Here is a 25474-nt window from a genome sequence, read left to right as displayed (position 1 = left end):
ATGTGAGGGGAGCGTGACACCTAAACCACGGTGTACCCCTCCCCTTGTCATTTCAGAGAATAGCTCATCTTGTTTTTAATGATCATTAAGCACGCTTCCAGATGTTGGGAGGTAAATTCATCCTCACACAGTCCCCTGTGCTCTGTGGCAGCAAACAAGAGTACTGGAGTGGAGAGGAATCCAGAAATACATGGCAAAGCACTGCTCCCTGCGGCGTTACTCCACAGGAATTCCAAATTTCTACATTTTAAAGCATACAGAAGTCTTTTTTTATGCTTTCTTTAATGTGTTCAAAAAAAATAGAAGAAGCTGTAAACCACGGGCAATTATGAATATGAGGCTGACAGCTCGAGTTAAATGTTCTTAAAAGTGAGTTGAGTGTATTGTTATATCCCTAAATAACACATTATTTCCCAAGCAATGTTTAAAAACTGCATCATGATTAGTTTTCTATCTCAACTGTTTGTAATCTTTACACTTTTAAATTGATTTTTAATCCATTCTGTTATCCCGTGTGTTGTCTTCCCATCAAAATTGAAAATCAGCACTTTTGTTGACACTTTTTATCATTTATATTTAACTTTTTCTTACGTTTTTGTCCCTTTTTTTGTAACACTTTTGACGCTTTTTTTCAATGTTGTCACTTTTTTTGACATTTTCAAATACACAACACCAACTTATTAACTTGAGTTTCACAGTTATTTTTGGAATTTATGGTCAATAAACCTCATTTATAGGAAATTATACCTAATGTTTGAGTTAGAAAAGCAGAAATTAGGAATTATTTAGACTAAAACTAAAGGAATGGATGTTGATGGATAATCACAGACTGGAATATGTCAAATTTTACTCAATACTATTTCAAAACCACTTTTTTTTTAAATACTATAAAATTGAATAAGACACCCGCAAATTAATGAAAGTAGAGATTTGTACTTGCCAAAGAGCGTTGTGTGGAATCAATCATGTTATTTTGGGTAATTACAATTGGGTTTTTATAGGATACAGTATATATAATGTTAAAAAGAACATTGATATAGGAAAACTGGTCAATTTGACCCAAGGACAACATGAGGGTTAAGGCAGAGGTTCTGACCCAGAACACAGAGAAACATACATGGACACAGAGTAACAATTCAAAAACCTTTTAATGTAACTTCTGTACTTATAGCAGGCAAGGACAGAAAACACAAGGTAGGCTGACTCCGAGCTGGATAGGGGCCGAGGAGGGCAGGCAGTGCTGGATCCAAACTTTCTTTCTGGAATCCAAGCGGGAAGGTAGGAAGGCTTGAGCGTGATGAGCCACGGCAACAGGTCTGGAAGTGTAGGTCTGGACAGGGAAAACAGGACGTTAACAAACACACCAGGAATATAACACTAAGACTAAAATGGCTCAAAGTTCAACTGGAAGCCAAGTTACCACACTGGTAGGTGCAACGATCTGGCTCCGGTGGTGAGTTTGGCTTCGTTGAGCAGGGCTTCCTGGGCGTCGCTCCAAACTTTACTTTAGGTTCTCCTGAACCGAGGGAGCAGCCAGTTCCCTCTCCTGAGCAGGAAACACGGTGGGGGGGTTGGTATCCCAGGGCGACCTCGAAAGGTGAGAAGCCAGTGGCGGAGGTGGTCAGGGAGTTGTGGGCGTACTCTATCCACGGCAGATGTTGGTCCAGGAGGACGGGCGCTGAGCAGACACACAACGAAGGGATGCTTCTAGGTCCTGGTTGGCTCTCTCAGTCCAACCCATGTATTGAGGATGGCACCCTAGATAGATAGATAAATAGATAGATAGATAGATAGATAGATAGATAGATAGATAGATAGATACTTTATTCATCCCGAATGAAATTTTAGGCATACAGTAGCAAGACAACCACAACACAACAAACACATATATGCACATATATCACACACATACCTAAGAATAAAAATAAAAAATAAAAAATCACTCACAGAAATGCAATGACTGAGGACAGAATTACAGATGCACCCAAAGCAGTACAAAAAACTTTCCAGAAACGAGAAGTAAACTGTGGGCCTCTATCAGACACAATGTCCACAGGTATTCAATGGGGACGGAATACATGTTGGACTGGTCTGTATGTCAAAACAAAAAATTTGTCTGGTGATTCCAACACCTAGCAGTTGGTGGTTGTGATCCATTACAGTACGAATTAGCTGGTCACGTTGCCCCAACAAAGCCCCATTAAAACGTTTTAATGTAACTTCTGTACTTACAGCAGCCAAGGACAGAAAACACAAGGTAGGCTGACTCCGAGCTGGATAGGGGCCGAGGAGGGCAGGCAGTGCTGGATCCAAACTTTCTTTCTGGAATCCAAGCGGGAAGGTAGGAAGGCTTGAGCGTGATGAGCCACGACAACAGGTCTGGAAGTGTAGGTCTGGACAGGGAAAACAGGACGTTAACAAAAGCACCAGGAATATAACACTAAGACTAAAATGGCTCAAAGTTCAACTGGAAGCCAAGTTACCACACTGGTAGGTGCAACGATCTGGCTCCGGTGGTGAGTTTGGCTTCGTTGAGCAGGGCTTCCTGGGCGTCGCTCCAAACTTTACTTTAGGTTCTCCTGAACCGAGGGAACAGCCAGTTCCCTCTCCTGAGCAGGAAACACGGTGGGGGGGTTGGTATCCCAGGGCGACCTCGAAAGGTGAGAAGCCAGTGGCGGAGGTGGTCAGGGAGTTGTGGGCGTACTCTATCCACGGCAGATGTTGGTCCAGGAGGACGGGCGCTGAGCAGACACACAACGAAGGGATGCTTCTAGGTCCTGGTTGGCTCTCTCAGTCCAACCCATGTATTGAGGATGGCACCCTAGATAGATAGATAAATAGATAGATAGATAGATAGATAGATAGATAGATAGATAGATAGATAGATACTTTATTCATCCCGAATGAAATTTTAGGCATACAGTAGCAAGACAACCACAACACAACAAACACATATATGCACATATATCACACACATACCTAAGAATAAAAATAAAAAATAAAAAATCACTCACAGAAATGCAATGACTGAGGACAGAATTACAGATGCACCCAAAGCAGTACAAAAACTTTCCAGAAACGAGAAGTAAACTGTGGGCCTCTATCAGACACAATGTCCACAGGTATTCAATGGGGACGGAATACATGTTGGACTGGTCTGTATGTCAAAACAAAAAATTTGTCTGGTGATTCCAACACCTAGCAGTTGGTGGTTGTGATCCATTACAGTACGAATTAGCTGGTCACGTTGCCCCAACAAAGCCCCATTAAAACGTTTTAATGTAACTTCTGTACTTACAGCAGCCAAAGACAGAAAACACAAGGTAGGCTGACTCCGAGCTGGATAGGGGCCGAGGAGGGCAGGCAGTGCTGGATCCAAACTTTCTTTCTGGAATCCAAGCGGGAAGGTAGGAAGGCTTGAGCGTGATGAGCCACGGCAACAGGTCTGGAAGTGTAGGTCTGGACAGGGAAAACAGGACGTTAACAAACACACCAGGAATATAACACTGAGACTAAAATGGCTCAAAGTTCAACTGGAAGCCAAGTTAACCCCACTGGTAGGTGCAACGATCTGGCTCCGGTGGTGAGTTTGGCTTCGTTGAGCAGGGCTTCCTGGATGTCGCTCCAAACTTTACTTTAGGTTCTCCTGAACCGAGGGAACAGCCAGTTCCCTCTCCTGAGCAGGAAGCACAGGGGGGGGGGTTGGTATCCCAGGGCGACCTCGAAAGGTGAAAAGCCAGTGGCGGAGGAGGTCAGGGAGTTGTGGGCGTACTCTATCCACGGCAGATGTTGGTCCAGGAGGACGGACTCTGAGCAGACACACAACGAAGGGATGCTTCTAGGTCCTGGTTGGCTCTCTCAGTCCGACCCATGGATTGGGGATGGCACCCTAGATAGATAGATAGATAGATAGATAGATAGATAGATAGATAGATAGATAGATAGATACTTTATTCATCCCAAAGGAAATTTTAGGCATACAGTAGCAAGACAACCATAACACAACAAACACATATACACACATATATCCCACATACCTAAGAAAAAAAATTAAAAATCACTCACAGAAATGCAATGACTGAGGACAGAATTACAGATGCACCCAAAGCAGTACAACATTTTTTCCAGAAACGAGATGTAAACTGTGGGCCTCTATCAGAAACAATGTCCACAGGTATTCCATGGGGACGGAGGACATGTTGGACTGGTCTGTATGTCAAAACAATTTTTTATAACCTTCTGAAGAACAGGGCCCACCTGGCTTGACGTGAGTTGAGTCTTTTGGTGGATTGGATGAATGACAATTTCTTGGAAAGAGGGCACAAGGGTGAAGCTTCTGGTCTGTGGGGGAGCGATGGGAAAGGACGGCTCCCACCCCCCCAGTCAGAAGCATCCACCTCCACAATAAACTGCAGAGCGACATCAGTTGAAATTGGTAAAAATTAGAAGTTGGAGAAAAGATTCTGAATTCAATATACTATATCGCAGAATATTGCAATATTTTTTAAAATCGCAAGAATATGATATTGTGATGATATGGTATCGGGAGGCGTCTGGTGATTCCCACGCCTAGCAGTTGGTGGTTGTGAGCCATTACAGTACGAATTAGCTGGTCACGTTGCCCCAACAAAGCCCCATTAAAACGTTTTAATGTAACTTCTGTACTTACAGCAGCCAAGGACAGAAAACACAAGGTAGGCTGACTCCGAGCTGGATAGGGGCCGAGGAGGGCAGGCAGTGCTGGATCCAAACTTTCTTTCTGGAATCCAAGAGGGAAGGTAGGAAGGCTTGAGCGTGATGAGCCACGGTAACAGGTCTGGAGGCGTAGGTCTGGACAAGGAAAACAGGACGTTAACAAAAGCACCACCTTTTGAGTCAAGACTGTAGTTACCAAGTAGTTAAGCCAAGTTACCTCACTGGTAGGTGCATCGATCTGGCGCCGGGGGTGAGCTTCACCCAGGAATAAATACTGTAGAGTTGGTAAGTGGAATAACCAGCAGCTGTGCAGAGAGGTAGATCGACCGGCCGTACACACATACACACACACAGACACAGTGGGGGAAAAGGGGAGAGACACACACACACAGGAAGACAACAGCTGCCCACATAACACACATAACATAACACATTGGGCTATAACATGTCTGGCACAAAGCCTCAATAAAACTTGATATAATCAAACATTCACCAATGCTCTTTAGTAGCTTTTGGTACATTTTGGAATATAAAATACGTTTTTAGATCAAATATAGTGAAAATGGGGTGGTCAAAAATATTAGCCACCATGTGAATTTTTACTTTCAAAACAAAGCTAATTAACCAATCAGCTTTAAAACAACACCTGTGCAGTCAATTGGCTTCCTAACAACACCTGGGCATTTAATCAGGGTAAAAGGATTCCAATGCATAGTGCACTTAAACACATCATTGAGAGGCGACTGAAAACTAGTACTACAACTACATATACTCACCATGCCAAAGACAAAGGAAATCAGTCTTAAGGTCAGAAAGAAGAGAGTGGAGGCTGATGATAAGGGGGAAGGCTATACTGCCATTTCCAAATGCTTGGAAATGGCAGTATAGCCTTCCCCCTTATAGCCATTCCTGTACGTTGCAAGTACAAGGAGACAAATTCTGTAAGAAACAAACCTGGGCGTGGTCGTAAGCACACGCAAGAACTGTGGAAAGGAAAATAGTCCGAGATGTCAGCAAGAAGCCTCGGACATCTGCCACGATGACTGTTGCTGACCTGGCCTCTTCTGGAGTTGATGTTTCAAGGAACACAGATGTGAGGGCTCTTCATCGTGGTGGGATTCAGGGCCATCGTCCCAGAAGAACCCCTTTACTCAAAGAGCGGCACATCACAGCCAGACTGAGGTTTGCCAGTGAACATTTGAAAGGTAAAGATGAGTTTTGGAAGTCTGCGCTTGGATCTGATGAGACTAAACTGGAACTATTGGGCACATGGATGTTGCTCATGTTTGGCAAAGAAAGGGAGAGGCCTTCAACCATAAGAACACGGTTCCCATAGTTAAACATGGTGGGGGGGAGCATCATGCTGCGGGGCTGTTTTGCAGCCTCAGACAAAGGGAGCCTTGTTTGGGAGCATGGCATCACGGAAAAGGAAAATTATGTTGACATTTTGAGGGATAATATGCCTAAATCTGTAGTCCATCTTCAGGTCGTCGCTGGGTCTTCCAACAAGACAATCACCCAAAGTATACATCAAAATTGGTCCAACAGTTCCTGAATGATACCAAAACCAAGGTCCTGGAGTGGCCCACACAGAGCCCAGACCTCAATCCTATTGAGAATCTGTGGCGGGGGCTCAAAGGGAATGTCCATGCTCGGAAACCACGCAATTTAGACCAGCTGGAACAATTTGCAATAGAAGAATGGGCCAAAATCCCTCAGGAGACCTGAGCCATCCTAGTAAAGAACTACTCTAAGAGCTTGTTGTCAGTTATGGCTCAGAAAGGGTACACTATTAATATAATATTAGCCCCCAGGCCATTATTACAATATATTAATGACCTGGGGGCTAATAATTTTGGATCTTGAGAAATCAAGAGATTTGTATAATTTCATAAGGGGGGCTAATCATTTTGTAATTGAATTAAAGCATCTAGGGTGTTATCAGGTGGTTGGGAGGATGTTTGATGGTGGTTGCTAATGTTTTAATAGAATTTTTAACTTTTCTTTACTTCAGTTTTGTCAAATCTCTTTCTATTTGGTGCCATTTTTCTGATTGCTCTCCTTTTCTCTTAAATGCTATATAACTTATGTCTACGTCTGTCTGGCGTTGGCCTTTCTGGGTTGTCGCATAACTCAGAGATATTCGCCATCTTCAAAACCTTTTCTTCCGTCCTCTTTACCTTCAGTCTTTGCTTCCTCACTTCCCTCTCCACCTTAAATTCTTGTCTGCGTTTGTACACAACCAGCTTCGTCCTTCGGTCAAGCAGTCGTTCTTTTTCTGCCATTTTCTGTGAATTAAGGGGACCTGTAAACAACAGAATATGAAAGGTTAAGTGGGGAGTCCAGTTGTACACTCGCAACCCTCCTAAAAAAAATAGTCAACAGATTTGTTTTATCGCAAGTTGTTAAAAAGGCATGTTGGCCTGGCAACATTAAGTGAGATAAGAGCTATCTTAGCTTAACTGAGTTTTACAATTTTAAACTCATTGTTATAATGCCAAGAAGTTGCTAACCTGGCTCTCTCCAAAACTCCAAAACACACAGAGCAACGCCTCTAATGAACACAATGTACCTTAACATTTCAATGTAATGTAATATCACACAGTAGCTTTCTTACCGTGACGCAGGAGGTTCCGCTCATCAACGACGGTTGACTGGATTTCTCTAGCCATGCGGTCTATCTTGTGGTTGAGCCACCAAATGTAAATCCTTGAAAGCAGACCAAAAGTTTTCCTCTCCTCCTCCTGGTTCTTGTTCTTCATCTCTTCACAGCTCTCTCTTTCTCTTTTTACTCTTTCTGTTGCCTCATTCTTTCTTGCATCCCCTAAGTTCCCTCTTTCACTCAGATGGATGGATAAAAAGCTATTAGCCGGCTCGTCGTCTTCATAAGATGAAGATGTAGAGGACGGGCTGCCACCACTTTGTCCATCCTGACTCAAGGTGGTACAGAGGTTGATCTCTAGGAAGGACACAGGACTTTGTTGTTGCTGCCTGCTCGTGGTAGAAGGCTGGTCGTCTTCTTCAGAGGAAGACGAAGAGCTCTCACCACTTTCCCCGTGTTCCTTCATGGTGGTAGAAGGGTTGGTGCCGACGCAAAACAAAGAGCTCACATTCTTTTGCTTTTGCTGCCTGGTGGTAGACGCCTCGTCTTCTTCAGAAGAGGAAGAAGGGCTCTCAGCCCTTTCTTCTTGCTGCCGCCTTGGAGTAGAAGGCTCATCTTCTTCAGAAGAGGAAGACGAAGAGCTCTCACTCCCCCATGCCTGAAGCCGCATTGGAGCAGAAGGCTCGACTTCATCAGAAGAAGAAGGGCTCTCAGCCTTTCTTTCTTGCTCCCTCCTCGTGGTAGAAGGCTCGTCGTCTTCATAAGATGAAGATGTATGGGACGGGCTGCCACCACTTTGTCCATCCTGACTCAAGGTGGTAGAAAGGTCGATTTCTATGAAGGACACAGGACTTTGTGGTTGCTCCCTCCTCGTGGTAGAAGGCTGGTTGTCTTCAGAAGATGAAGACAAGATGCTCTCACTCCTCCATGCTTGTTTCCGCATTGGAGTAACAGCCTTGACTTCATCAGAAGAGAAAAATCTCACAGCCCTTAGTAGTCGGTGCCTGGTGGTAGAGGCCTTGTTGTCTGCACAAGACAAAGGGCCCTCACCCTTTTGCCTGTGCTCCTTCACGGTGGTAGAAGTGTTGGTGCAACGAAGAACAAAGAGGAAGAACAAGAAGGGTCAAAGAGGTCAGAATCCACTGCTTGCTGTCTCGGTGGTAGAGGGCGGGTTCTCTGCACAAGACAAAGGATCTAAGCATTTTCTTGATGAATCGTTTTTATACTGATGTATTGAAACTGCAAGTACAAACACACAAACACACACAGCAATTACTTCACTGATAATCACATTATTTTTTAAGCAGCACACTAAGCAAGTTATTTCACTTAAATAAACCGTCTAACTGAACTTAAATAAACCGAGAAATATGTATCTGGTCACACAACATTATTGCACTGTGCGTGATAACAAAAAGGCTAAACGTCTCTTATAATCATAAGACTACAGTATAATGTACTTTAAAATAAAACAGTCATGTATTAATGTATGATAAACACATACAGTGATAGTCATGAGTTTATAAACCCATGCTAAAGTTGACTAAATAGAGGAATGAAAAAACATATTTTGGAAATTGATCTTGATGTCTTAATTAAAAATAAAATAAAAAAGCCAACCTTTAAGGACACTAATTTTGTTTGTGAATTTACAATGCATAATAAATTAATGTTGTTCCTTAAAATACAGGGGGCATAAGTAAGTACACACTTATGTTAATTTCCCATAGAGGCAGGTAGATATTTTGGACTTTGGAATTAAAATAACCCCACATCATCACATAGCCTCCACCACACATAGAGATAGGCATGGGGAACTTTCCATAAGATCATCTCTCAATGCAAATCAAACCAGCTATTAGGCTAACTGAAATAAAACCATGCCAATCTCTAGGTATATGATGATGTGTATGGAATATTTTAATTCCAACGGCCAAGGGAACTTTATCAGGATGCATAGTATCCTGATCCATGAAATATCTGGCCTTTAAAAATAACAATGTGCCTGCCTCTATGGGAATTTAACATAGGGGTGTGTATACTAATGCCCCCTGTATTTTAAGTAAGAACATTAATTTATTCACACCATATTATTCATTCACAAAGAAAATGGGTGCCCTTAAAGGTTGGATTTTTCATAATTAAGGCATTAAGATCAATTTCCAAAAGATGATTCTTTATTCCACTTTTTGGTCAACTTTAGCATGGCTTCATAAACGTATGAGCACCACTGTATACAGTACATTTATCCATTAACGTACAACAGCTGCAACTGGTAACCTAGGCTACAGTGACGGACTGGGATCAAAAAACGGACCTGGCAACACTTCTTTCTTTGTTTTCTCTCTCTTTGTCTCGTTTTCTCGCCCCCTCCCTCCCCCTCTTGGTGATGGTCGGTGATAATTAATAATAATAATGGATTCGGCGCTAATAAAACATCTTGAAACTATCATTGTACTATCACACAAACTATTGTACACGGGTACATGGACTGGATATATTTCCATGGCAACAGCGAATTATTGGACCAATCAAAGACGTCCTTGTTACGCTTAGAATTGTGGGTAGTGTATATATAGATAATAACTTTTTGAAAAATAACAACACAAATTATTGTCATTATTTCATTACTTATATTATATATATTTGTTTCAGAGGGCCAGTCCGTCTCTGGGCTAATGATAATATTAGACAATATTTCTAATAGCAATAAAAAATAATAAAATCACATTAAAAGCAGTGTTTTCTACGACTAACTCAAATACACCTTTACTGTAACACGACAAGACATTTCTGTTTTCAGCACATCTGATAGTTGGAATATATGTAATTGCTAAAAAGGTTTTTAATTATTTGACAGATGAAAGTAAATGTACTTGTTCCCCACTCGATGAGGCTACTAAACAGAAAAAGTTGAGTAAAACAAGTAGTTTTAGCTCAACTGTAACGTGCGACTTACCTCTGCAAAAGATTTTGTAGAAGGAAGTCTGTTCCACTGTAGCTTAGACAACCATGGTCTGTTGTTATGTTTTGGATTTTAAATAAAAACATATCAGTCTACGTCTACGTCTTGTTACGTTTACGCATTACGTGTTCTGAATGGACCTCCAGTGTAGACAACCAATTAGAAACGTAGGATTCGCCGATCTCAGATAACCAATCACACGCCGACATTCAAAGCTGAACCTGCCGCTGGGGTCGACCGAGCTGTATAGTGTGCGTAGGCTACAACATTTCTGGTAAGTCTGAATGAAATACATTTTTTATAACACTCACTGCTTATATTTTTCCTAAGCCTGACCCAATGTATTCTTTATTACACTTATTGTTTAAGTAGTGCAGTTGATTTTTTGATGGTTTGGGAAAGCTAGCTAGCTAATGGTATCAGCTCAAGCTAGCTATAGCTAAGTTAACTAGCTAGCTAACTAGCTCATTGACTCCTTGACAGGTAACGTTAGCTTACCGTTAAAGTTACCGCTGAGTCATTATAAATAATATGTTAAATTGTATTTGTTGTGTACCCACTACGGTATATTGTTAATAGCGTACGCCGGTTACCTTAAGGCTACTGCTAACGTTAGTTAAATGTCAGTGTCTTGGTCAAATCTCCGTCCTCGGCCTACGTTACTCGGAGGCCTTTTAAATTACATTGTATTTGTTAGCTAGCTAAACACTAACGTTACAACAATATTTATATCGAATAATGTTACAGTGTATATATATATATATATATATATATATATATATATATTATATTCACACACACACCTTCACATGAAAGTCGCAAAAAATACATATTTGCGAGCTTAAAAAAATACTTTGAGACAGATTTTATTCTGTGAGAGGAGAAAAAAATTAGGGAATTTTTTTCACACTGATAGCAAAAAATATATATTTGAGAGTTTAAAAAAGTATTTTGAGAGAGATTTTTTTTGTAATTGGTATGAAAACTTTCTCTCTCAGATCTTTTCTTCTTCTTTCATGTAATAAGGAAACAATTCTAGCTCCATATCACAACACTATTCACTAAACTTGGCTAGTGGCCCAGGACGTCTTCTCCTCCCTCTCTCTCCAAATACTGTAAATGTTGCCTTCAGATGGCTGTAAAGACAGTGAATAATAATAATAATAATAAAGACAGTCCCCAGAGTGATAGAATCCCTAATTATAGTACTGTCATGACAGACAAAGCTTAGTCAGCCTAGTTGTCATTAAATTCTTCTACTGGCTGAAAAATCATGTAGAATAAAGTTATTGTTGCTGTAACAAAGCATTAACTTTTTACATATTACTATCCTAATTCATGTTTCTGTTGGTGCCATAACAGCATATGCCCTCTGATGAATGCATTGAATCAGATAAAAAAGTTTTACTGGCAACTTTTGGGGCAAATGATTTTTAACTGATTATGAGATATGGCATAAAAACTTTGCCAGAGGTAAATGGGCTGAAAAGTGGATCAAATGTCAACTTCAGAAGTTATCTGTCCTCCACCTCAAAGTTATCTTCATCTGAAGAATCAGGGTTAAGCAGTAGTCATCCTGCTCTGATCACTGACCTTTTGTACACTAACATGCATTGTCATATTAGAAACTGAATATATAATAATTTAAAATGATGTTAAAATACTAATGTTGTGCTGTTACTGTGTCTAAGTGCATTTCAGTATTAATAAGTGAAGATGGCCGCCCCAGTAATCCGCATCGTCAACCCAGAGGCCCCTGCCCAGCGTCAACAGGCCGTACTGATGGCGACTAAAGAGGCCCGTTGCTATCGTGAGAAAAAGATGGTCTTCCCTAAATCTCCACAGGAGCTGCTCCTCCAGGACAGCGCCCCAAGAGTATATTGCTGCAGCCTGGAGCGTCCCATGTCATCTGTCCCGTCTCATGCGGTCTCGTCTCATGCGGAGGCGTGTCCAACGGTAAATCCGGAGGGTCAAAAATGCAAATCGCGAATTTTTTTTAAAAATTCATTTATATGATTGCCGTTATACAAAAGAATAAAATATCTTTGTTTTTTTAACTAAACATGGCTATAAGATAAATGCAGACTATCATACTAATGTATAAAAACATATATCTATAAAATAAATGCAGATTATAGGCAAACTAAAAAAAATCCTTCTGCCATCCCAGAGTTTCTACTTTTCAAAATAAAAGCTCGCATCTGGAATCAAATACTAATATCTCTCGTTTCAAAGTTAAAGCTCACGTCAACTATCATGCTAATGAATAAAATATTTGGTGTGTTTTTAAATATTTAAAAATATATGTCCGTCTCTAAAAAAATACAGGTGATTCCTTCTATGGCTGAAAAAATCCTTCTATGGCTGCATCTTTGATCCAAGTTGCAGCTATAAGGAATTTCCCTCCTGACAGAGTTCAAGCATTTGGTTTAGTTTAAAAAAAAAATACATACAACACAAAATACAATAGAACCGCTGGCGGAAGTGGAAGAAAAATTCAATCGCATCCTGGCCCCAGACCGTGGCGGCAGAGATACGCAGTCGAATGCAGGACGGGTCCCAGAGACCTGAAGCGGTAGTAGAAAAATAGAACCGCATTCTGCCCTGGGTCCCGGAGACCCGATAGCATTCTGCCCCGGGTCCCAGAGACCCGATAGCATTCTGTCCCGGGTCCCAGAGACCCGACAGCATTCTGGCCCGGGTCCCAGAGACCTGACAGCATTCTGGCCCGTGTCCCAGAGACCTGACAGCATTCTGGCCCGTGTCCCAGAGACCTGACAGCATTCTGCCCCGGGTCCCAGAGACCTGACAGCATTCTGCCCCGGTTCCCAGAGACCCGACAACCGAGGCCGCGACTGTAGAGCTACAGTTGAATGCTCTCGCCATGCTGATAAGCAGTTGTATTTGCAGCAATGTCCCGGTGAAGTGTGAAAACAATATAGAATATACAATTAAAAAGTCTTGGAAAGCGTGTAACATGTTTATTTTTGTAGTCTTGTTGTGTGTGTGCAGATCGTGGATTGTTATCCCTCCTCAAGAGATCCTGCCGTTAGTTGGCAGAAACGGCTGAGTCGCTGATGCCGGTTTCATCAGATGTAGCCACGTTAATATGGAACAACACAAGCATAACATTCAGAAATGAGCAAACTACATGTAGGTTATGGCAAAATTGTTACTTTAACAGTTTTTTAACGTTTTTCAATTGATTGCAACAAATGTGGTCACGAATTTACCCGTGACTCAATCTGGAAAATTATTCGCGAAATCGTAATTTTGACCCTCTGGATCTACCGTTGGACACACCTCCGCATGAGACGAGACCGTATGAGACGGGACGGATGACATGGGATGCTCCAGGCTGCAGCCATACCCGTCTCCTCGTATACGGAAACGTTAGCTGTTGTTAGTTTGTGTTGGAAACTTTATAATAACTTTAGCGACCTCTTTTATACCAGATAAACAAACGCACATAACTGCAGTGAATAAGCTAGTAACTCATTTTATCAACAGCAGTTAGAGAGACTAGTCAATACAATTACACGGGCCTGCTTTCTGAGTGATATTAAACTATTTCTAATTGTGAAATAGGTTATCTTAACACTGGGGCAGAAGTTAAGTCAGCAGTAGAATAACCTATAAGCCTTAAATGACGTAAAGTGTGTTACATTCTAGCAATGGTGACAATCTACCCTCTCATGCTGGACATCATTAGTGCTGTATGTATGAATAAGGTCAACTGTAAACAAAGCTAATGTCTCATTGCAGAGGGAATGGAGAAAGCTAAACAAGATGCATTCGACAGTGCCAGACTTCAAGTTATCAAAGATGGCTATGAGAGGGCTTTTGAGTGCATTAATAAAGGACTCACAGTAGATGAAGCTGGAGACAAGGCACAGGCCCTGGAGCTCTACAAGCGAGGGCGACAGCACCTTCTCCGGGCCATTAGTGTGCCCTCACAAGGAGAGGAGTGTGTCGGCAGCTCCTGGGAATCAGCCAGGCAGATGCAGCAGAAGATGCAGGAGACGCTGAACAACATCACCACTCGCCTGGCCATACTAGAGACTAGCTCGGACTTTGAATCTGCAACTACAGTAAACACTAGCAGTGTGTCTGGCCTTGATGCTACAGATGTGTCTGAAGAAGGTCTCTACCCAAAACTTCCCACCAAAAACAAGCCAGAGAAGCCAGCTCCACCAATGCTACTTTCTCCTAACAGCCAGACAGCAGGAGCTGTAGGAGGGGTGTCAGCATGCAGTAGTGAGGGTCTACCTCTCTCACCCACCAGACTGCCTGTGGTCCCAGCGGAACAGCCTCCAGCTTATTCCCCTCAGGCTGCTGACGGCCACCTATCTGTCTCATATGGAACGGAGTCAGGGGAAATGTCATTAGTTGGGGATGAGTTCTACAGTCGTTCTGTAAAAAGTTCTCTAAAAAAAAAGTGTTTCTCTCAAAATGTTTTTCTTCTCGCTCTCAAAACCTGAGTCTTTGCTCTCGATGCCGTTTCTTGCTCTGGTCTCAGGACCTATAGTGTCATTGGCTTAGACTGTATATATGGTCTATGGTCATTGACGGGGCCATGTTCCTATTGGCCAGCTGGGTGAGCACCATCTTGTCTTGGGAGTCCATCTGAGTCATAACACCATTGTCACCATCATAGATACAGTAGATAACTAGCAGCCAGCCTACTTCTAAATATAGCTTTTAATTACTATTGCATGCAAAAAGGCTAATACGACATTACATAAGTGTAAAAAATTACAATAATCATAAGAGAATGGTAGAGATATTGTGATACTTTATTTATCCCGAAGGAAATTAAGGTGTCCAATAGCTCATACACATCCATACACATAGACACACAGAAATATGACATCCACACACACATCCATAGTACAAAAACACAAGGGAAGATATCAATAGTATGTCATGTTATAAGTTAAGTTAGATTGTAACATGTTTAACCCTTGTTGTTATCTTCCCGTCAAAATTGAAAATCAATGTTTTCAATTAAAGTTTTGTACTTTTATTAAACAATTTTGATGTTTTTCTTCAATGTTTGTCACTTTTTTTGTTTTCAATACTACATAACACTAACTTATTAACTTTAGTTTTACAGTTATTTTTGGAATTTATGGTCAATAAACCTAATTTAATGGAAATTACACCTAATGTTAGAGTTAGAAAAGAAGAAATTAGGAATTATTTGGACTAAAATTAAAGTAATGGATGTTGATGGATAATCACAGACTGGAATATGTCAACTTTTACTCAATACTATTTCAAAAACACTTCAATTATTTTTCTACAAATGCTATAAAATTGAATAAGACACCCCAAAATTAATGAAAGTAGAAATTTTTACTTGGCAAAGAGTGTTATGTGGAATCAATTATGTTATTTTAGGGAATTAAAAAGAACATTGATATGGGAAAACAGGTCAACTTGACCTGAGGACAACATGCCAATCTGTGTGGAAAAAAATACATGCAGAAAGGTGCACTGGGGGCCCATGGGTGGCTCACCTGGTAGAGCGTGCACCCATATAAAGAGGCTTACTATTTGACACAGCGGCCGTGAGTTTGACTCTAACCTGTGGCCCTTTGCTGCATGTCATTCCCCCCTCTCTTTCTCCCCTTTTGTGTCTTCAGTTGTTCTATAAATAATGGCCGAAAATGCCAAAAAATAATAGAACAGGAAAACAACAGGAATAGAACAGGAAAACAACAGGATACACAATATATAAAAAATGGAATAATCATTACTTAACTAGACATAGACACTAGTAAAAGATTTGAAGAAAAGTTCAAGTTAAAAACTGTCCATACAGACAAGAAGACGTAGTGTGGTGTATTGACCATAGCTAGTAAAATGATAAATCAGACATGGCGTCAACTTTTAACAGTGCAGCTAGAATGATTAGTGATGATTAGTGGCTGTCCCTGCTTCCTTCAACTAAAAAGAAACATTATTATTTACATGTCTTCTTGAAATATGTTTGCTCCTACCAAAACCATATGTATTGGTCTTTAGGTTTAAAAGAAATCGGCCTTGCAAAAACAATGAAGAGCACATGTGTTGCTCACATGTGAACCAACATGAAAGGCGAGCATCATCGGCCTGTTTCAGTTCCAGACTTGTGTTGTTGTTGAGCTCACCACGACAAAGTATAGTGAATTTACAACTTCTTCAAGGAGGATCAGCTAGCAAAATAGTCAACAATATGAAGACATGCAGTTTATTTGCAGTATAGTCACTGCATCTCTGAGGCACATTAACCATAGAATGTGAAGAATGTGAGAGCTACAACTAAAAACAGAAAAAGTAGGCTTTAAATACTGTGGGGTGTATTATCTATAAGTTTACTCAAATGAGAATCATCGACAAATTCTCTTTGAATTGCAATTTTGATAATAGGCACAATAGTAAACAGGGAAAGTTAACTTTATGGGACAAGAGCTTAAATTCCTTTAAAATGAACGTGCTTTATTTGTGATGAGAGACAAAAAAAATCATTGTGGTGACATAGTTCCTGCTGCAAAAAGGATACAATCAGTTCGAAAGCCATGAAGTATTACCTCCTCATGTGTGTGTCCAGTCAGGTCCATCTCTATTTGTGCAGGACGTATGCTGGAAATCTGTCAAACTGCATGGGGATGAGACTGATGTTCATTATATTATATATTATTATCATTCAACGACTATCATGGGCTGGCAGCAGTGAGAATAATAAAACAGGGACATGAAAGATTGTGAAAAAGGGACTTTTCAGATGCATGTTTATTTGACTTTTAATGCCTGCAGCCTTTTCTCTTTAATGCTCATATGCTGGAAATTAAATGGCCCTTAGTGGCACATTTATGGCCTAATCATTTCCATGCTCAGAGATTTTGATGAACTTGAAACCACATATAATATAAACACCACTTTTTTTTTTCACCATTTCCATGTCTCATCATATTTTTCCATTTGAGATAGGATTTGATTCCCCCTGCAGGTCATAGTCATATATCACTCTTGTGCTATATTTGGACAGTGTAAACCCCTAGGGGGGTCCTCAGAGTTCCTGCAGGGGGTAACTTGGGATGTTGTTTTTTTTAAAGTTTAAAAAAACATGAATCCAACGTATTATTAGTAAATATAAATCATCTTATTTGTGATTTTAGGTCACTAAAGTAGCCTTCCACAGATTACAACCCCCCTCCAAAAAAACTATTATAATTTCCTACACATAAATAAAGACACTGATCCGTAAAATGCCAAAATTGTTGCAGAAAAATTCACCGGTATGCAGGAAATCAAGTGTTTGACATGCTCATAAAAATAATTTTGCTCTATAGTGGAGATCTCATTCCTCATTCTCATTAAGGCCAATAATTGCCAGTGGGTACAGGAATGGCAGTTTAAAACATTACATCACATTAATGAATTAATAAATTATAGAGAACACATCCATTTAGTGTTTTAATTTCCATCTTTTTTTTAGAATATAAACTGGTGCTTATGTATTGTTTGGTTTAATTTTCAAACCCAATAAATAATTGTTTCTGAATAATACGGCTGATAAATAGTATAATACTGGTTTCTTTGAACAGAAGAGTAATTTATGAAACAAAACAATAAATGTTCAAAACAAAGGGAGAAACATGGTTTAGAAAGAATAATTGGATATATTTATGAGTATCAGCCATGGTAACACGCATAGAAACAAAGAAATCATTATTAATAAATACAAGTTTTTTCAAGGAAACTCCATAGACCGTTAACATTTATACACTCCATGGGTAACACTGTGATGAAGATTAATGTTTAAATAATAGGAAAGGAGCTCTTGTGACCCTCGACCAATCGGATTCAGCTGCTCTTTTCCCATAGTAACGCGCAGACTTGCCTAGCAACACCAACCGTTCTCTTAAAAGTGCAGGCAGCTGTGACGGTTAAATCAGTCTTACGTTAGCTAGCTAACTACTCTCTTACAACCCGATTAAAGCAGCGTCAGGAAACATGGTGAGTATAAGAAGTATAAGTATACAAATATAACTTATCAACGTTTCGGGTTTTTATGAAAATGTTACGTTTTAATTGTGTTATTTTTTTAAATTAATTAATTCGTAAAAAAGACAGCGCCTAGCTATAATTTAAATTAACGTTAACCTAGCTAGCTAGCTAGCTAAAGCTTTCTGTCTGACTGTGCCGTGTGCAAATCGTCTCTGGTTCAATAGTAACATTCCTCTGCCGCCTAAATGAAACAAAGGGCCTGACTGCCACTCACTTTTTTTCTAATAAAATGAATGAATCAGGCAAATAGCTGATATATAACCCTATAAAAGGTTACAGATTATGTCCCTCCGCAGAAATTTTATATTTATTTACATATAGTACCGTTTCCATACGAATACACTACCCTTCCTCCCCTACTATCCACTGTAACGCCAAGAAGCTTTGTCCTTTACACTTGTTCAACTGCCATACCTTCAACATATATATTTAATTTAGATTCTTAATTTGGATGCCTGGCAATATTTCACAGTAAATGTTACAACTTGTTGAGCATGAGTATACCGTTTGGTTTTCTTTTCCATTGTCACATGTCTAAAATAATGCGTACGGGTAAGTAAACTTGTTTCTATTTTCCACAGCGTGAGTGTATCTCCATCCACGTTGGTCAGGCTGGTGTCCAGATTGGCAATGCCTGCTGGGAGCTTTACTGCCTGGAACATGGAATCCAGCCAGATGGACAGATGCCCAGCGACAAGACTTGCGGAGGAGGAGATGATTCCTTCAACACCTTCTTTAGTGAGACTGGAGCTGGAAAGCATGTCCCCAGAGCACTTTTTGTGGACCTGGAGCCCACTGTTGTTGGTAAACTCGATTCAAATATATAGATGCCATAGTTACCTTATTTATCAAGTCAAACCCTCAAGTGATTTCTGATAAATCTGTCTCTTTAGATGAGGTGCGCACTGGGACCTACCGCCAGCTGTTCCACCCTGAGCAGCTGATCACCGGCAAGGAAGATGCTGCCAACAACTACGCCCGTGGACACTACACCATCGGCAAAGAGATCATCGACCTGGTGCTGAACAGAATACGCAAACTGGTGGGTAACTAAATGTCAAGAAGGATTCATCTAATTTTCACATATTAAATTAAATGGCATATGTCATATGTGATCACTGTCTCTCCGTCTCTGTCCTCAGGCTGACCAGTGCACTGGCCTTCAGGGCTTCTTGGTTTTCCACAGCTTCGGAGGTGGGACCGGCTCTGGTTTCACCTCGCTGCTGATGGAGCGTCTGTCTGTCGACTATGGCAAGAAGTCCAAGCTGGAGTTCTCCATCTACCCAGCTCCCCAGGTGTCCACCGCTGTGGTGGAGCCCTACAACGCCATCCTGACAACCCACACCACCCTGGAGCACTCTGACTGTGCCTTCATGGTGGATAACGAGGCCATCTACGATATCTGCCGTAGGAACCTCGATATTGAGCGTCCTTCTTACACCAACCTGAACAGGTTGATCAGTCAGATTTTGTCCTCTGTTACTGCTTCCCTTCGTTTCGATGGTGCCCTCAATGTTGATCTGACAGAGTTCCAGACAAACTTGGTGCCATATCCCCGTATCCATTTCCCTCTGGCCACCTATGCCCCTGTCATCTCTGCTGAGAAAGCTTACCATGAGCAGCTCTCAGTGGCAGAAATCACCAATGCCTGCTTTGAACCAGCCAATCAGTTTGTAAAATGTGACCCTCGCCATGGCAAATACATGGCTTGCTGCCTTTTGTATCGTGGTGATGTGGTGCCCAAAGATGTTAATGCTGCAATTGCCACCATCAAGACCAGGCGCTCCATCCAGTTTGTAGATTGGTGCCCCACGGTTTCAAGGTGGGCATCAACTACCAGCCGCCCACTGTAGTTCCTGGTGGAGACCTGGCCAAGGTCCAGAGGGCCGTGTGCATGCTGAGCAACACCACTGCTATCGCAGAGGCCTGGGCTCGGCTTGACCACAAATTTGATCTGATGTATGCTAAGCGGGCCTTTGTTCATTGGTATGTGGGTGAAGGTATGGAGGAGGGAGAGTTCTCTGAGGCCAGGGAGGACATGGCAGCTCTAGAGAAGGATTATGAAGAGGTTGGAGTTGACTCTATTGAGGGTGAGGGAGAGGAGGAAGGAGAGGAGTAGGGTCTACTTACTAATAAGTAAAGTATCTAAATTTAAAGTGTTCTTCCTTTACAATATACAGGCGCACAATGTTTTGCATTTGTTTTTAGATGTGTACCCTGTGTTTGAGCAATAAATGTGTCACTGTAGTTGTTGTTGTTTGTTGTTGTTTACTGGTATGTGGGTGAGGGTATGGAGGAGGGAGAGTTCTCTGAGGCCAGACAGGACATGGCAGCTCTAGAAAAGGATTATAAGAAGGTTGGAGATGATGGTGAAGGAAAGAAATATTAAACATGCATGCATTCCCCTTTATTGATCGATCGGTCTGTTATTTTTATGTTAAAAAAAATTACGTTTGTGCACTATTTTCTGCTCTCTTTAAAACACCTCTTCCACAGGGAGATACTCACACTGTAAGGCTAAACCACTGTTAAACGTTTAACGTATCTACATAACATGGGTTGTATATTCTTATACTAAATGATCTTGCTGCTCAACTCACTTTAGTTACATGGGGGCAGTGTTCATCAGATGTTTGAACTCCACACCTAGGGGGAAATGGCAAACTACCCTGCATTTCAAATTGTTGCAGTATAACAATTCTAGATCTCACATTTAATAATTGACAGTGATGCCTGGGAAGACAGTGGGTGAGAATTATAATCTTTAAAGTATCCAATGTATGAAATATTCAGACTAAATGTGAAATGATACAGATTATACACCTGACTTGATGAGAAACAATATTTTAGGGTAAGGGTTATTATCAATATTTTAATGTTCAGAACTCCAAAACAGATGTATAGCAGTTAAAAAAAAGAAATCCTCAACGTTCTGTTTTTGCTCCAGCATTATGCAACTACTGCAGAAAGTAAAAGAACAAATATTTTCAGATCCTTTTTTTCTCAAAAAATTGGGACCTCTAGTGGCATCATGCTGTACACCAAGAAGATGTGATGGAAAGGAAAACTAACATGTAATGCTGTATCCTTTCAACAGGACATCTATTATTGTATATATTATTATTGTACTAAAATATGTCATTTCATTTGAAACTTTCATCTACTTTTTTCCCTTTCTAACAAGGGTTTTGTGTCACGCTTTGGAGAGAAGCAAGGCTTGGAGGGCTAGGTGAAAGTGCCTTTTGTGGAAAAGAAGGGTTTAGCCAACACTGCCACCTAGTGACCTCAACCAGGAACTCTCCAGAGAGCTACCTACCAGTATGGAAATGTAGGCAGAGATATTTTGCGGTGCATCTTTTAATTCTGCAGAAACTCAATGAGTAACCGATACACATCAGTATAATTCACATCACTGTTGGCATCCCTAAAGTTCAGATGATAACAGATCACCTGAACTTGTGGTAGCCTGTGATGGATGGAGCATTTAAAGTCATTTGAATTTTGATCTGTTGTTAAAAATGAATCTGCTCTGTGCTTCATGTCAGCTGTGTGTGAGGATTCATTTAGTCAGTCAGGATTACAGAGCAGACTGCCATGTAGGCCTACTGCATTTCAACATTGGCATTTCTGGTTTATTAATCAGATTTAGAAAGGACTTTACTGCCACAGCACGTGGGATTTGCCTTGGTATGCGTACATACACAAACAAACATATTAAACATGAATACAGAGTAGAAAATAAAATAAATAAAAATATACAGTACATGCAGATGTATCGTCCAGAATGGAGGTAAGTTTAAGTGTAATAACTAGGGATGGGGAGGGGTTAAGTCAATACTTTTATTAAAGCCACTTGAAATCTGTTAACATAATTTGTTGTATTTTTCATTTAGTGAGTTGATCTTTTTAGACTATTTAGTACAATAATCAACATTAAAAATAGTATTAATTCAAAACGTATTTCAGAGGCATTGCACAAGACAACCTTATTTTATGGGTCAACTTTAAGCAGTAGTATTTACTAACCATATTTGTAGTAATTAAATCTTGTTTCAGGCAATATACCAATTCAGCTACACTTTATTCGAAGTGATGATAGCAACTGTTAAAAAAATATATTTTAATAAGTCATTAACCATATATATATATATATATAAATATGCTATTAAATGGTTCATTAAAACACATCACATCCAGAAAGGACACATTAAAACCATAAAATGCGTACAGTCTGTGATTTAACATATATTTCATGTATATTTTGGCTATTTACTTGCAATATTTCATTGAATAAATTGCTTAAATAAATCTCTTATTAACTCAGAAACATGAAAAGTATGTCAAGCACTTGGTGCCCTTTCCTCCGTGTTTGTAGAGCCAAAGAGGACGTCGATGCAGCAATGGTAGCATCACTTCCGGCTAATACTTTCAAAATAAAACTGAGTGTTTAGAGCACATCAGTGGCAAATGCATGACGTTGCATACGATTTTGTCTTGCGTTGAAGCGATACATCCTGTCACTATACTTCAAAGGTCAACATTGTGGCGAGTAGTGTGTAACAGGACTTCTACATTCCACTGGAGAGTCGTTATAAGGTCCATTGGCGATTACCGAGTACCGACAGACCACAACTTTACTCAGGGCGAAGGTTTCTGACGCCGTTCAATAGTTAGAAGGATCCGTTTTGACAAGAACACGTCACGTTAGCTACAAGATAGCTAACTGACTAATTAGCCTAAGTTGTTTTTCGGAGTTTTTTCGCTCACTGGGTAAGCTTGGATACCGAAAGCTAATGAATGAGCTAATGCTAACGAGCTATTAACAGACTTCTGTTCGATATTTACGGTACTGTTGGTACAATGACATGGCGTATTAGCTGAACTCGTATACAAGAGTATATTGCTGCAGCCTGGAGCGTCCCATGTCATCTGTCCCGTCTCATGCAGAGAAGCTCCTTCCAGTAGAGGGCATCGCTGCACCGTCACATCAGCTGTGCCTGAAACAGCTGGTAGTCCCTTTAATGACACAGCACCCTTCCACTGGCTTGTTGCAAATGATGTGGGATACATGAAGTAGTAAGCTCATTATATTCTAGACCATTGTTGGCTGTGCATTTTTTTTGATTGCATTTTTCAAATAAATATCTGTTTACACTTTATTCAGTCTTTATTATTTATTTATGCAAATGTTATATTTCATCGTTTTAATTGCAGTTTGGCTCATGATGGTATTAAGTTCTAAGTATGGTACAAGTACCATATTAACCCACAAAATACTATTGATTCTACTTTTCAACTACCATTTTTTATGTACTTGTCACATAAATTGCACTTTTTAACATAAGTCAATCAGATATGTCAATATTAAGTTATTGAAGCACATGTATGACATGTGCCTGCTGAAAACTGAAGATATATATCTTAAAATATTCCTTAAGAACTACTTTTTCTTTTGAAATCAAACTGAGTTCCAGCATGCTAGCAAACAGACCACATCACCACTCTATCATTACAGTAGCTGCACAGTGTGCTTCATACGTGTTTACAGGGAGGGAACCATGGGAAATCTCTCACTTCTGCAATGTTCACACACTACAAACGAGTGAGCACAACATCAGTTAATTACACACATACCTGTGGTGTGTATATGTATACTGTTTATGTATGCATATATACATGTGTGTGTTGTGTGTGTATATATATACTTTATACAGATGTTATGCCCACTCGTTTGTGTATATATGTGTGTGTGTGTGTGTGTGTGTCTGTGTGTGTGGCGTGATTTGAAATTGTATTGTCTGTTATCTATCTATCCATTTAGATAGATAGATAGATAGTATCCTAGGTCACACAGGGGCAAATAGCTGTCAAAGCATTTGAATTACTACCTGATGTACACTTCTGCTACACCTTCAACCTACTGTTGAAAACATTTAAAGACCAGCTCCACTAGACCAAGATCAGTGTGCAGCAACAAGTTCCAAGTCCCAGGAGCAGCATACATAGAAGCCTTTTGTTTGCATTTCAAGATGGACGTTGAGGACATAGAGAAATGCAAATATGTCCAAGAGTGGAGACAGGAGCCTCCAGCATTTTTCAGTTGGATAAATGCACATAGATATGAAGGAAGTATGAATTACAGTGGCTTGAATAAGTTTACACACCCCATGCTAAAGTTGATTAAAAAGAGGAATAAAAAAACATCTTTTGAAAACTGCTCTCAATGCCTTAACTCAAAAAAATTAGGAAAATCCAACCTTTTAAGGACAAAGTTATTAAAGTAAAGGATAAAGTTTCATTGGCCTTTAGAATTAAAATAGCCCCCCCCCCCCACATCATCACATACCCCTCACCATACCTCGAGATTGGCATGGTTTTATGTCAGTTAGCTTAATAGCTGGTCTGATTTGCATTGAGATATGGTCTTATGAAAAGTTCCCTACGCCTATCTCTAGGTGTGGTGAAGGATAAGTGATGATGTAGGGGGGGCTATTTTAATTCCAAAGATCAAGAGAACTTTTCAGGATGCATAGTATCCTGATCCATGAAATAACTGGCCTTTAATAATAAAAATATGCCTGCCTCTATGGGTAAATTTAACGTAGGGGGGTTTATACTCATGCCCCCTGTTTTAGGAAAGAACATTTATTATTACATACATATTCATTCACAAAGAATCTGGTGTCCTTAAAAGTTTGGGTTTCTTTTTTTTAATTAAGGCATTAAGATCAATTTCCAAAGATGTTTTTTTATTCCTCTTTTTAATCAACTTTAACATGGGATGTAAACTTCTTCTAGCCACTGTAAATAAGACAAGGCCTGTGATTGAGTTTCCTGATTGACAAAGCCGGCCAACCAGCTCACAGGGAGCAATGGTGACTTAGAGCCTGATATTTGAAATAAACTTTAGTGCTCCATGGTATCTAAAGAGGGAAGCCATTAATAAGATGCACACATACTGTATGTTAAAACATATCCGTAGTCTCCTGAGCTACTGCCATACGGATCAAAGTACGGAGTGTGGATTGGTAGCTGGAGAGATACCACTTCACCTCCTGGGCACTGCCAGGTGCCTTTGAGCATGACATCGTACCCCCCCAACAGCTCAGGGTGCTGGTCCAGCTGGCAGCCCACTCACTCTGACATCTCTACATTTG

General features: G+C 40.4%; 1 protein-coding gene, 1 long non-coding RNA gene and 1 pseudogene across 2 annotated transcripts; 2 read left to right on the top strand and 1 right to left on the bottom strand.

Moving 5' to 3' along the window:
* Positions 1 to 1161: 1161 nt before the first annotated feature.
* On the bottom strand, positions 1162 to 4012 carry LOC116673870 (uncharacterized). The gene is made up of 5 exons (XR_004327894.1): positions 3299 to 4012; positions 2484 to 2821; positions 2233 to 2393; positions 1421 to 1758; positions 1162 to 1330 (listed from the first exon to the last, which is right to left on the bottom strand). It is a non-coding gene; the product is annotated as an uncharacterized LOC116673870 (long non-coding RNA).
* A 2022-nt stretch (positions 4013 to 6034) lies between these two features.
* LOC116673802 (tubulin alpha-1B chain-like) lies at positions 6035 to 20531 on the top strand (annotated as a pseudogene).
* On the top strand, positions 11958 to 14981 carry LOC116673833 (spartin). The gene is made up of 2 exons (XM_032506174.1): positions 11958 to 12072; positions 14028 to 14981. Exons 1-2 carry the CDS (start codon positions 11979 to 11981, stop codon positions 14741 to 14743), a joined length of 810 nt encoding a protein of 269 aa, XP_032362065.1. The 5' UTR covers positions 11958 to 11978; the 3' UTR covers positions 14744 to 14981.
* Positions 20532 to 25474: the final 4943 nt, after the last annotated feature.

Source organism: Etheostoma spectabile, chromosome 3, assembly GCF_008692095.1.
Source record: "Etheostoma spectabile isolate EspeVRDwgs_2016 chromosome 3, UIUC_Espe_1.0, whole genome shotgun sequence".
NCBI lineage: Eukaryota > Metazoa > Chordata > Actinopteri > Perciformes > Percidae > Etheostoma > Etheostoma spectabile.
This window is presented reverse-complemented; position numbering and strand designations above follow the sequence as displayed.

Coding starts and splice junctions, on each gene's coding strand:
- LOC116673833 (XM_032506174.1), top strand. CDS start 11,979: ATGGCCGCCCCAGTAATCCGCATCGTCAACCCAGAGGCCCCTGCCCAG. Junction 12,073..14,027: donor TAAAGAGGCCCGTTGCTATC/GTGAGAAAAAGA, acceptor GTCTCATTGCAG/AGGGAATGGAGAAAGCTAAA.